General features: G+C 48.7%; 1 protein-coding gene across 1 annotated transcript; it reads right to left on the bottom strand.

Moving 5' to 3' along the window:
* Positions 1-337: 337 nt before the first annotated feature.
* Positions 338-13,764, bottom strand: LOC132572183 (E3 ubiquitin-protein ligase TRIM7-like). The gene is made up of 8 exons (XM_060239011.1): positions 13,310-13,764; positions 10,789-10,953; positions 10,449-10,544; positions 8,444-8,674; positions 7,257-7,279; positions 5,543-5,661; positions 4,348-4,380; positions 338-1,393 (listed from the first exon to the last, which is right to left on the bottom strand). The coding sequence occupies exons 1-8, from the start codon at positions 13,697-13,699 to the stop codon at positions 876-878; spliced, it is 1,575 nt and encodes a 524-aa protein (XP_060094994.1). The 5' UTR covers positions 13,700-13,764; the 3' UTR covers positions 338-875.
* Between the last annotated feature and the right edge of the window lie 244 nt (positions 13,765-14,008).

Here is a 14,008-nt window from a genome sequence, read left to right as displayed (position 1 = left end):
GGAGGGGTGGGGAATCAAACCTGGTTCTCCCAGATTAGAGTCCATGCATTTAACCACTACACCAAAGGAAAGCAAAATGGCTGTGTGAATGTGAAAGGGCTATAACGGTTTGAAAAGAGACACAAAAACAACAGGGAGAGAAACTGTAATGCAAGCATAGCCCAGCAGGACCCTGGTTATGCAAATCCACCTCTGGATTTTTCTGTCCAACTGCAGAGTTGGGGATGGGTCAAGTCAGTAAATGATGGCAGCCTTTATGACTTGTCCGGCAGTTATGAAATGGCTTCACCCACCTCCCCGCGTCCCCACCAAAGAAAACTGCAGAATTCAAGCAGCAGACTTTTCAACAAAACATCACTTTATAATAAACATAACATCTTTTCAATCTCTGGCATAACTGAAGCACAAGTGGTATCTGAACACAGCTACCGTGGCAGGGACAGGGTCTTCAGTGTCCATCAGAAAAGGCAGGCTGAACACAGGGCAAAACCCAGCAGATAGTGCCCATTAAAGAAAAGAGGAAATCCCAAATAGTAACTGAAACATGCAGGACCTCGTCTTCCTCTGTAGGCTCTGCAGCAGTTCCTCTCTTGTGCTTGAGGAGAACGAAGGATGGAGAGATCGGGGGGGGGGGGGGGGTCTGTTCAGAGCTCTCCTGTATCTTTTACAATGGGAAAGGCGTTACTGTCACTTTAAGGAATAAGATACAAAGGGGGGGGGGAGGAATGTTGGGAAATGGAGGGGGAAATATTTCCATTTTACCCCAGTCAATTTTGGTGGCTGGAGACAGGAGAGGTCTTCACAGGCCTTGAAAAAAGGAAGAATATTGAGAAATACTATTTTCTTCTTGGTGGTCCTGGTGTGAAGAAAAGGTCCTAGGAAGAGATTTTGAGGTGGGCTTTTCCATACACCCAAAAGAAGGGAAGGAGGGTCTCTCCAAAGAAGGAGGCTCCAGAGAACTCGTAGAGAAGGGCTGCTCGGTCAGCATCAAAAAAGGCCACTCGACCCCCAGCATAGTTCAGGCACACTCGGATCCTCTTCAGCTCCCCAGTCACAGTCAGGGGAAAGTCACATTCTTTTATAAAAGCGCTGTGCATCCCTGACTCCTTCCCCATAGCCCAGATCCCTTCCTCAGGACTAAAGATGAACGATTCCTTCCTCCTCACAGACTTTCTGGCCACCCCCACAGCCCATCTTTCCTCATTTCCCACAAGGACTTCCCAGAAATGGCAGCCTCCTGTGAATCCCTCACAGCCCAGCACAGCACTATAGTTCTCAAATCTCTCCGGACTGGTGGGCAGAGCTTGAGCTTTTTCTCCTCGTCTCACACTTTTCTGACCCTCAGACAGGATGAGCCTTTTATGGGCTGTGTTCGGATCCAGACTCACATTTGCTGTTGAGGGAAAATGAGGAGACAAGAAGTGAAACGGCATCAGCTGGGGGATTTCACTAGGGTTGCCAAGTCCAATTCAAGAAATGTCTGGAGACTTTGGGGGTGGAGCCAGGAGAGATTAGGGGTGGAGCCAAGATCAAGGCTGTAACAAGCATAATTGAACTCCAAAGGGGGCTCTGGTCATCACATTTAAAGGGATGGCACACCTTTTCAATTTCTTCCTTCCATAGGAAATAAGGATAGGGGCACCTTCTTTTTGGGCTCATAGAACTGGACCCCAATCTTTTTGAAACTTGGGGGGTATTTTCGGGAGAGGCACTAGATGCTATACTGAAAATTTGGTGCCTCTAACCAAAAAAGCAGCCCCCCCCCCCCAAAGTCCCAGATAACCGCAGATCAATTCTCCATGATTTTCTATGGGAATAAAGCTCCATGGGGAATAATAGAGTTCCCAGCAGACATTTCCCTCCCCTCCCCCTGCTTTCTGACGACCCTGAAGCGGGGGGAGGGTCTCCAAACCGGGGGATCCCCTGCTCCCGCCTGGGGATTGGCAACCCTAGATTTCACCCACTGGCCTGTTTGGCTTCCTTCTCCTGCCAGTCATGGCCTCCACCCACCTCTGCCACCCTCTCCTTGGTCATCAGGCTCTCCTGCCTGCTCCTGCCCTTCTAAAAGGCAGAGCTGTCTTTCCGCATGCTTCAGAAGGCAGACAATGTACACAACAAGCACCCACAGGGACACAATCTATTTCCTCCTATATCCATCCTGAAAAGAGAACTATGGAGGAGAGAAAAAAAACAATGGCAATTTCAGTCACAGTCTTCTTTGGTTAGAAATCACACACAAGAACAGAAGATTTGTCTCCTTATCAGGAATCTTCCTTCTCGATGGTCGTGGGGTGAGGCAAAGAAGCCCCACAGAGTCAATACAGCACACACTACTCTGGCTCTAGTGCCTTCTGAGAAAGAGAATTTGCCCCCTTGGATGGGAAGAGACTGCCCTACTCTAGGACCCCCGACAAGGAAGATGCACAGTGAGAGAAATCTTTCATTCTCCAGTGGTCCGGGGTGGGGAAGTCTCCACATCTGGCACATAAGAAAGCAGCATGCCTCAGAGAGGGGAAGAATCTCAGACTCTAGCCTGAAAAGGTATGCTACAGGACCATTTTCTTCCAAAAGTAGTCTCAGCTGAGCCCATTTTGTCAATCCTGTAATGCCTGGTGAATGAGTGGAACAATTTCCAGGCTGCAGCCCTACAGACCACCTCTAAGGAAGGGAAGGACCGGATAATGCCGAGGTTTCTGCCCCTCTGAGGGAGTGGGCTGTAACACCCGAAGGGGGATCCAGTCCCCTGGACTTATATGCCAGGAAAATGCAGCCTCTGACCCATCTGCTAGTGGTGGATGTGGAGACCTTATGGTAGGGGTGTCATATGTCCCATCCACAGACCAAATCAACCCTCTTAGGGCTTCAATCAGGCCCACGAGGCTCTTTTACTCCCCCCTCTCCTCTCCTGTCCTCACCCATTCCCCAGCTCCTGCTGCCTTGCCTTTGCAAGCTGAAGCAGGAATCAAAGCTGCAAAGAAGATGTGCAGCGGAGCGAAAATACACTCCACATTTTCCTTGCAACTTTGTGCTGAAATATGTTTCAATGGAGGGGAGCTGGGTTTAACTTCCCAGCATTCCTATGGCCAGCTGGGAAAACCCAGAAGGTGCCTGAATGCAGTGGGGAAGCGGGGGAAAAAACCTGCTACACATTGAACAAGGGGCAGAGCCAGAAGTGGCAGAAATATCCTTGGTACTTAATACTTAATTCATATTCCCAACTCCTCTGCCCCCAGCTGCTGCAAAAATTAATGCCTGTTCTGATATCCTCAGTGGGAATTTTAATAGACCTGCAATATTACCAGTTGGAACCTCTTGCGGACTGGAGTTACCAACACGGAGCGATTGAACATCAGACATGATCTACTCTGCGATGGGAAACCTGATGCCCCAATAGGCACCTTTGGTGGGAGAATAGCAAGACTTTCTTATGGAGCTCAGTCAAGCTCTTGCCCGGCAGCCATTCTCCCATCATTTCAATATGGCAGCAGGTAGGTGAAAAGAGGCAGTTCATTTCCTCAGAGTTCACCTTTTCTTTCGTCCTTAGCAACATCCCCAGAGCAAGAAGAAACTGGCTGTGGCAGGGAGGTCAGATTTTGAGAAACAAGAGTGTTCTGTAGTAGGCTTGCCAATCCCCAGGTCCCAGCAGGGTTTCCCTCGCTTTTGCAGGCTCCTTCCCCTCCTCCCAGTCAGCTGGCCAGCGAGGGAAGCCCCACCCCCACAGCCACCATGTGCCTTTCCACTTCTGGAGACTTAAGAAGATGCTTGAAAAGACTTACTTTTTAGACGGTGTGTCTGTGCCTTTAAATCTAGAAGCCAGGCTGAATGTGGGTGGGGTGAGCTGGCAGAACAACATGGTTGCTCCCAGTAGCTGTGACAGGAGCCCAGAACCTCTGTATTACAATCTTTTCAGAGGTCGTTTGCATAGTTAGGGGTAAACTAGAACCTTGGTTTCTCCTTTATTAGTCTGAAAAACTTGGAACTTTAGCAACTCATGAGTAATTGCCCCAGTGAAACCACACAAGTGTGAGATTGCAAACTGTTTATTTGGGGGGGAGAGAGAGAGAGAATGTTTACAGGGAACATGCAGCTGCTTGGGGTGAGGAAATGAAGACGGTATTCAGGGGAACTGCACTGCTGTATTCTTATTTATTTATTTCAGGGAATAGGAAAGTCTCTTGGCTCCACCCTCAAAGTCTCCCACCCGCAAAGTCCCCAGGTATTTTCTGACTGACTTGGTTACCCTCTTCTAGAGTGCTACCTCTGAGACCACCAAGCAGAAGAACACAAATTGTAAGGTGAAGCTTTTTAGTTTAGAAACTATTGACCAGTTTATGAAGAAAAATGTACCTTTCTGCAGATGAAGTCCAGAATCCAGAGTGTCTGAGGAAGCAAAGGAACAGAAAGTGAGTGGCAGACTTTCCACTTATCACAAATCTTGGGACAAAAATATCAGCTAATACTATTTTCTTTTGGGGAGGGAAGGCAGCATGATATAGCCCAACATTATCAAATCTTGGAAGCTAAGCTGGGTTGGTACTTAGACAGGAAACTAAAGAAGGCTCTGCAGAGGAAGGAAATAGCAAACTGCCTCTGTTTCTCACTTGCCTTGAACACCTCTTGGTGGGGTCACCAGAAGTCATTTGTGACTTGATGGCGCATAAGTACATATTCATATGAACATATGAAGCTGCCTTATACTGAATCAGACCCTTGGTCCATCAAAGTCAGTATTGTCTTCTCAGACTGGCAGCAGCTCTCCAGGGTCTCAAGCTGAGGTTTTTCACACCTATTTGCCTGGACCCTTTTTTGGAGATGCCAGAGATTGAACCTGGGACCTTCTGCTTCCTAAGGAGATGCTCTACCACTGAGCTACCGTCCCTCCCCATATTCCTTATGAGTTACAGCTAAAGGGTCAAGTAGAAGCTATTTCGGGGTGGGGGGGGAGGGGACTGTGTACAAATATACAAATTTGCTTTCACAAGTCACTGGAGTTACTTGAGATTCATGTCATAGAAAGTATCCTAAGGACTGCAGCCCAAGGGTCCAATCTGGCTAAATTTAGGATGTTTCTAGACAGAGGTTCTGCAGTGCCATCCTGAGCAGAGTTACACCCTTCAAACTCACTGATTTCAATGGGCTTTTGACTTTACTTTAAAGACAGCACTGTAAAGAGAAGGGGGGGGCTGAAATTGATCCAGTGGCCGTCTTCATTAAATGCAGATGCCCTGAAGGGCAGTTTCCCTCCCCCTTCCTATCATTTCAGGTGTTTGCTTGACCATCTACCTCACCATGTGCCCTTGCATGGTCACAGTAATGAATAGAGATCAACATAGAATAACATCGAGAAGTCCATGTAATGCAATTATGAGCTGAAGTTATGGCAGAATTCTCATCAGAAAACTTTACATGGTGAACTAAAATGGCCTTCTGAACTGATACATAAACTCCCCATGTTCCTGGGTCTGTTAACGATATAGCCATCCTGGAACATCAGGCCCACTCTAATGTCCAGTTTGAAACTCTTGCAGTGTTTCTTCATTACCTTTGAATTGCCTCTTGATGACCTCCAAAGGGGGATTGAAATGTGAGAAGTACCAGATGTGCCACTTCAGGGCAAGTGGGAAATCCACTGGATTCTCAAATGACTCCTTTTCTTCATACCTGGAGAAAATCCCATTAAGATGCTATCCATCCAATTCAGAATCTCCCCTGTCCCAATGGATTAAAGAAGTAGAGGAAGGAACTGCCAGAAAGCTGAGAGAGACCCAGGCTGATGCTGAACACTGAAAGATTGGGGGGAGCCCTTTTGGACAGGCCTGTAGCCAATGGGGGGCCTGGCCCCTCCACCCAACCCCACCCTCCACCTGTATGGCCCCTCCTGGTGACCCGGTTCTCCCCAGTGCTGTCGTGGCACCCGCTCTCTCTGTGGCTGCTGCTCTGGCAGCCGCTAATCTCCCCGCCACTCTGTGGTGCCTCCCACCGACACACAGGAAAAGCAGCGCAGAGGCCAGCAGCTGCCTCCTCCCCACTTCCTCCCGATTGCTGCTTTTCCCTCTGACCAGCTGATGGGGGAGGCTGCGGCTTTGAAAGAGTCCCGCTTTTCCAGCGCTTCGGTCTGTTGGTGGGTGGGAGAGATGGGGGAGACACTTTGGAGGGGAGCGGGGCCGCCAGAGCGGTGGGCCCCTCCATCTGAAATTTAATTCGATGGGACCCCCCACCTAAAATTTTCTGGCTATGCGCCCGTCTGTGGAGAGAAATGTTCACCTCATTGTAGCTCCTGCTTTGTTAAGAACTGGACCTGGGTTCCACACAGCAACTGCAGAGAATGGCTACCACAAAACAATACAGCTGGTTTTGTGCACTAAATAGCACTGCGGAAATTGTCCATTTTTCCTGCTCCTTGTGATGTGTTTTGTGCATGTGGAACAACAAAAGCAGGGAAGTCCCCTGCCCAACTCTGTCTTGGCATGAAACAATTGACATGAGGAAGAGAAGGCAGGAGCCCTCCCTCTCCCAGAGTGGCATTTGAGGCCTAAGCAGGGTCTGCTTTCTTTTTTAAGAGCCATTTGTTGCAGATGGCATGTGACACTGCGGAGCCCAGGCCAAACTATCTTTTTAAAAAGCAAATGTCTGGTTTGGCTGTAAGAACTGCAACCCCAAATCCCCTGCTCCTGTCTGTCTCGCAAATGTCCAGGTAAAGAACAAGAAAGCTAGCGAGGGTTCTGGACAAGGACTATCCCAGCTGTCTGTCTGTCCCAGCTGTCCCTCTCTCCCCCCTACCCCTAACATGAAAAAGGCCAAAAAATAGGTGAGGGAATGACTGCTGTTCCTGCAATACTGAATGAAGGACAAATTCACAATGTGGAAACAGCCATGGCCAATCTGCTGCTACCATTACAGAAGGATCTTTATAAAGGGACTGATGGTAAGCTGCGGCAGCCGTTTTGTGGCTGACATCATATCCTGTGGCAGCGTCCTTCACACCATGTCAGCATTCCAAAGCTGCCGGCAGCCTCAAAAAGGTTGGAGACCCTTGTTCTAGAGGTGCACATCTAGGTGCCAACCCAGACCACCCACCATTTCACTACACAATTTCCTGCTGACGAGGCTCTGTGTATAACGAGGCTCTGTTTGCCACTGAAAGATGGATGGAGATCTGATCTGGCTCTGAGTCAAGATGCTGAAGGACTGTGTTCTTCACAGGCTACTCAGTCCAATCCAAACATTATGAAGGTTAATGATGAAGTCCTACTTACTTCTGCAAGGTGCTTCTGGCATCCTGAGGAAAAATGGCAGAGAGAAAAAGAAAAGATATTGGATTTATATCCCGCCCTCCACTCAGAGTCTCAGGTCACAATCTCCTTTACCTTCCTCCCCCACAACAGACACCCTATGAGGTGGGCGGGGCTGAGAGGGCTCTCACAAGAGCTGCCCTTTCAAGGACAACCTTCTGTGATAGTAATGGCTAACCCAAGGCTGGAGCAAGTGGAGGAGTGGGGAATCAAACCCGGTTTTCCCAGATAAGAGTCCACGCACTAAACCACTACACCAAACTGGCTCTCGGTGCTTGCTAAGAGACCTCAGTGCTTGCTAAAAGATCATACCAGGAAGACCTCTCTGGAAGATTCTGCCCGCTGGCATTTTGCTTGAGTCCAGCTAGCAGACTTCACTCAAAGACTGGGGTAGATCTTCATAAAGTGGAAGAAAAATCTCTGTGAGGTTAATACCAGCAGACAAAGTGGAGCCATTTTGGAGCGGTGTGATCTGCTCTGACAACTTAAGAACGATAATGTTCAGAGATTTTTCTTCACATGGAAGGCTGGAGGGCTGTGTACCCCTTCTGGCCACCTGCAGATGCAAAGGCATTCCTAGCAACGTTTCTTCCATTAGCCTTGCATCACTGCAAGACTGCCTCCCTTTTCCCTCCTACATTGCTGAGCCAGCTTGCAGGAGTTTCCCTGCAAGACGCCCCAACAATAAAAGGGAAGGGAGGGTCTAGCCATCAATGCCATCGTATCTGCACAGATGTGAAGGGCAGGCAGAAGCAGCTCAGCGGTGGCAGGAAAAGGTGTGCGGATACCATTCCTGTAACCACCTGTTGTGTGTCTGTGTGCATTTGGAGCGCACATCTGCAAGCCGCCACTATAAGCCACGTTCCCTGCCCCACAGACATCCTCCTTTTAAAATGTACTGTGAAAAACCTTGCATGGAATCCTCACTCCAGGGGTGGGTAGGTTTCACAGAGCCCCTGCTTTTGTCCAGTCTGTCCCTGGCTGGAGATGCAAAAGGACAGAGAGGAAAACAGCTCACATGCAGAGATGAAAACTTCCTAGCAACATAAACTGGCCTTGTTTGCTTTTCTGCTGAGCAAAGGAGGCACAGAGAAGATTTGGAGCCAGCCTTTTCCCCTAGGGGACCCTGCCTGTTCCTGCCACCCTCTCACCTGCAGGAGATCACTGGCTGGCTGCTGACACTTCTCTTCCATCTCCCGGATGAGGCTTTCGAGAGAGGAGAGGGCCTCAGAGAGTTCGGCCACGTGCTGGTCCCTTTTCTTTGCCACCTCCATCTCCACCTCTTCCATCTGGGCCAGCAAAAGCTTCTCTTGTTCCTCCAGAAACACGTGCAGTTGCCTGAACTTTGCTACTGCCTCTTGCTTCTCTCCTTGGGTTTGTTTCTGAAATGGAAAGAGAAGAGAATCGGTCCAGTGTCAGGAACACAGCTGGTCTCTGCAGTGGGAAGAGCCTCCTATGAGAAGAGCACTTGGGCCTTTCAGAGATCACAATTAACACTCAGCAGGGACAGCGGAAGATCCACCAGGCCCAGCCTCAGGGCCAAAGAACACAAGGATCTCCCTCCAACTCCTGGAGGGGTTCTTTCAGCCACAGAGGATTCAGTCTGCAGCAGAAGACCCAGAGAAAAGAAGGGGGGCTTCAGTCCATTTGTTCCCCCACTAGAACACCCTTCATAGGTTGACTCCCCCAATCCATATTAGGCGACAATATACTATTTGAGTAGAAACCCCACTGGGGGCAAAAGAGCTCAGAAGCCCTTTCACCTTGCTTCGTCTTCCAGTGTAAACTGCAGTTTCCCTGGCTGCATTTTGGGCAAGGAAAAATTGCAGGGGAGGGGGGAACTACACACTACTCAGTATCCCAAGTGCTTGACGGCTAGAGTGTGTGCCGAGTGTAGTTAGACCATACGGTGAAGTAGTAGGGACGTTGATAAGAAGAGCCAACACACCAGTTGGTTTTATAACAAACCTGTTGCTTTTATATACAAAATATTTACAGCAGTGAAGATATATACAATCACAGTTCTGAGTAACAGTGTGGTTCGCCAGTAATCCAATTCCATCGAGCGAAAAACACCCTGGCCACTCAGATGTTATTATAGTCCAGTCCACCAATCAGCTAATTCTGCTGACTCAGTGTGACTCTGTAGAAATGTCCAGCTATAACCAGTTCTGATTGCATCAACTATAGCAGTCCTGTGACACCTGTCATTCTTACAGTTTGTGATCTAGCATGCTTCACAAACAGACTTACAATACACTAACAGTACTTTCCCCACCTTAGAATCTGCGATGGCTTAACCCCACTTGGCCCAATTCAGCATCGCTGGGCTACCTATCAACATTTGCAGCAAGCATGAGGAGGAGGCAGAGACTCCTCCCAGGTTGCTTGCTGGTGCATTTACACATATGGGGCCTGAACACGGATGTTCTTCTGCCTGTGATTCTCTCTACAGCAAAGAGTGCCTTGGAAAGTCAACTGATGCTGCTCAAAACAAAACATCCAGGGCACTGGAGGGCAGGGAGCTCCCGAGGCACAAGAGCGTGCAGTTCCACAGCATCCCCAGACTCACCACCCAGGTAATACCTCTGCTTAGAATTGCAATGTTACACCTACCTAAGAGCTGCCTTTGGGGCCTGTTCTGCTGCATACGGACCAGGCTGTGCATCTAGGGATGCCAGCCTCCAGGTGGGGCCTGGGGAGCCCCTGGAATTGCTCATTTCCAGACTACAGAGATTGGTTCCCCTGGAGAAAACATGCTTTGGAGGGTGAATTCTGTGGCCCTGTGTCAGTTCTGGATTAACCATTAAGCAAAAGAAATACACGCCTAGGGTACCGGTCCTAGGTGCACTCAACTGCTAGTTAGTGCTAAACAAATACAAATATATATAACAAATACAAATTATACTTAATATAGTAGTGAGGTCTGGCCTGGGGGATGGATTAAAAATCTGAATTTTTAATCTCTTATTTCACCTTCAGCACTTACTGAGTCTCAATGTTTTGTCAGTTAAGTAATGGAAAGGCAGTGGGGCAACGTTGTTGGGCTGTGATTAGGGCAACTCTACTTCCCAACTGAAGGGGAGGGGGCGGCCTCGTGAGCTGACATTTCTGCTCTTTGGACTCTATTCATTCCGCAGCCACAGTGACACTTACAAGCAAGTCTTGGCTTTCCCTCTCAATGTCTCCTTTATACGCCACAATTCTCTCTCTCTCCTTCTCCAGGATCTCCAGACAGTTGCGGAACTGATCCTGCAGAGAGGGGGGAGAACCAAAATTGAAATGTGTTCTTTTTTAAGGTTTACTCCACCCCAGTCATGGGTTGGATATTTCTTGCATTCAAAGCCATTATTTGTAGCCAAGATATCACCAAATTGTGTTAACACTCCAGGAAGGAGGCAGCAAAGAGGCACTGTCACGCCCCAACTTGGGCCCAGAGGCTGGGGAGGAAACTGGAGGGAGTTTCCCTGCAAAGAGACCCCAACAACCTTCCTACCTTGTACTCTTGGGAGGCCTCCTCAAGAGGAAGGGTTTCATGTTCTCTGTGCTCCTTGGATCGGTCACAGACCACACAGATGAGGGCTTCATCATCCTTGCAGAAGAGCTTCAGGGGCTCCTGGTGCTTTTGGCAAACTCTCCCTTTTCCGGCTGCCCCTACCGCCTGATGCCCAAAATAAAGACATAGGATTTGTTTCATCCCCACCCACCTCCAGAACTGTACTTCTCCTTGTAATGGACTAGACACAATTTTTGCCTTGTCCAGTTTAAACACAACACACACACAATGGGAGAGATACAAAGTTTTAATCAAGGTATGAACTTTTTATCTTGCTACAGAGAGAGAGAGAGTGAGTGAGTGAATGTGTGTGTTGTTGGGCTCTTATGCAAGGGCTCTCCTGGGTGCAACTGGGTTTCCCCCTCCCTTTTGAATACAGTGGTATTCATACCCTCATGATCCAGTTTTTCTCAGTAGGAAAGTAATGTGATTTAGATGAGGAATAATAGGCCAGTGAAGGGGATTAGACTGAGACCAGACCAAGTTTACCCAGCACATTTCCTTTGTAGACTGAGGGTTCTGAACTTAAGACCTCCCAGATAGTAGGCTGATACTGACCACTATACATGTTTTCTCTGTTCTTGCACTGCCTCATAGGAGTTGTAGTTATTTCTCTGAAGAGACTATAGTTTTGGAGACAAACACACAGCTCTCAGTCTGTGTCACAATGCCTTCATGACTGACACACAAAACATTTATGTACAAAAGGTCACACAATGCCCAACTATTTCATGTTTTCCTCTGGGCCTTGGGATCAAAGCATTGACAAGATTTCTGTAACAAATGTCAATAAATAAAAAGTAGCTTTGCAACTTACAGATACACACCTGAACAGCATACTCAAGATTGCTACAGAACACTGTCTCCAGATTTTGATGCAATAATTCAGAGCAAGAGGTGTCAGTTATTAGAGACTGTTAAATAAAAGACTAGCGCTCTTGCAATTTTGTAAATGTTTTAACTTTTAAAAAGAATTCTTTAATTGTGTTTGTGTCTTGAAGCCTGATTCAGGGTTTTGGAATCAAGGAAAGCCAACCAGGGATCATATGGCAAAAGTTCCTCAGCTAATGGTGGCCTACCAGTGAAAGGCTGAGTGGGGCATCAATACTGAGAGGGCTAAAAGCAAAGGGTGATTGCCTGGGGGGATCAGGTGAAGAAGACAAGAAGCAACCAGGGTCTCCCCACTACAAAGAGAACCCACCAGAACTAATGGGTTGAAATTAAATCAAGAGTTTCCAAAGATTTCAGGTTTTCACGGCTGGTAAAATCATTAGGGTTTGTAGAATCTTTCAGGGCTCAAGTGCCGTGTTCTACTGGAGAAAGTTTTCCTTCCAGACATTTCGTTCTCAGCTACGGAGAACATCCTCAGTGGCATTGCAGCCGGAGCAGGCGCTCAGACCTTCTTGGCTGCTGTGCATTGAGTCTCAAGATTCTACAAACCCTAATAAAAGAGTTTCCGCCTGACCATTAGAGTAGTTCCTCAATGGAACAGGCTTCTTCGGGAGGTGGTAGGCTCTCCTTCCTTGGAGGTTTTTAAACAGAGGCTAGATGGCCATCTGACAGCAATGAGGATCCTGTGAATTTAGGGGGAAGTATTTGTGAGTTTCCTGCAGGGGGTTGGACTAGATGTCCAACTCTATGATTCCTCAAGTGACTTTTTTGAGCAGTTTAATTCTACTTGCTGCTTTGCAGTTTAATACTAGCCGCCAATTTGTGGCCTATGGGGGGGGGGGGCGTGCAATCATATTACAGTGTATGTATTATATTTGCTATTGCATTATACTCAGTCAGCAGCAACGACCTGAAACCTGAAATTGTATTGCCAGGACTGACTTATGCATTAGGCACAGTGCCTAGGTCCCACTATAGTTTTAGGAGTCCACAAAAACGTTTACATTTCTTTTGCAATCCGAAGAAAAAACCGAAATGTTTAGGGCCCACAAAAATTTATCAAATTTTGCCTAGCGTGCACACACAAAAATGCTGAAGAATTTAAAGTCATATCAAAAATAATTTTTAAAAATATCATCATGGTGGTGAGAGGGGCCCACAAAGGCAAAAGTTCCCCGGGGCCCAAGAAAGTCATAATGCCGCACCCAAGTGAAATTTTGAGCCACACACCAAGACGCAAGCGCACTAGTGCTGGTGAGGCGGGACCCAGGAAGAGCCCCGCTGGATCAGACTCAGCCAGGATTCGCCCAGCCCACTGGCCTCTTTCCAAACTCTGGAGGACTAAATGAGTCCAGGAGGAGGGGAGAGGAGCATTTCCACGTTATCATCCAGCGGGATGCCTGACACCTTACTCACTCGCAGGTTCCTACATTTAACTGATTTAGTACCCATCACTTTGCATTTCAATTAAGATTGTTTTCATTGGACTGAAACTACAGCGAGGCCAAGAACGAAGAGACTCTCCAGCTACTCCCCATCAGGATTCCCCGCCTCCCCCAGAGGAATCTACCTCTCTGAGCTCCTGGGATATGCCGCAGACCATGCAGAAGGGGGCTTCGTCGTCCTGGCAGGAAAACCTCAGCAGCTCCTGGTGCTTCTGGCAGAGTGGCCCGTTCGCACCCGCAGCATCTTTCCGCTCCTGCAGAGTGAATTTCTTGGCTATTGCCACCACGTTGGCCAGCTGCTGGTTCGGCCTGAGGCTGCTGGGCTGCGCTTTTCCTCTGCACTGGGGGCAGGAAGGCTCGGCGGCCCCCGACGACTCCCCCCAGCTGCGGGTCAGGCAGGCTCGGCAGAAGTTGTGGCCGCACTCGGCGATCATGACGGGGTCCGTGAAATAGTCCAGGCAGATGGAGCAAGAGGCTTCCTCGCAGAGCTCCTTTAGCGGACCTTGAGGCTCCATGGCGGCCTCCGCAAGGCGCTAAAAGAGCAGAACCACTTTCGCTTTTTCCCGCTCTCCCAAGCAGCGAAGGGGCGTTTCCCTTCATGCAAATAAACTCTCTACCGGCGCCCAATCAGCGGGCCCGAGCAGAAAACAGCTACCTGGAGAAGCGGCCTGCTAAAGCAAGGGGAGGGTGGAGTCAGAGCTTCAGGTGGAATCGCCTCTGTTGCGCTCCTTGGGCAGGTGTTTGCAGGGGGATCTTTCCCGTTGCCCTCCAGGGCCTGGCCCGTGGGGGTGCCCCTGGCTGGGTCTAAGGAGAGACTTCCCCGT

Source organism: Heteronotia binoei, chromosome 5 (genome assembly GCF_032191835.1).
Source record: "Heteronotia binoei isolate CCM8104 ecotype False Entrance Well chromosome 5, APGP_CSIRO_Hbin_v1, whole genome shotgun sequence".
Taxonomy (NCBI): Eukaryota; Metazoa; Chordata; class Lepidosauria; order Squamata; family Gekkonidae; genus Heteronotia; species Heteronotia binoei.
The sequence above is the reverse complement of the archived record's forward strand: the minus strand, read 5'-3'. Positions and strand labels throughout refer to the sequence as shown.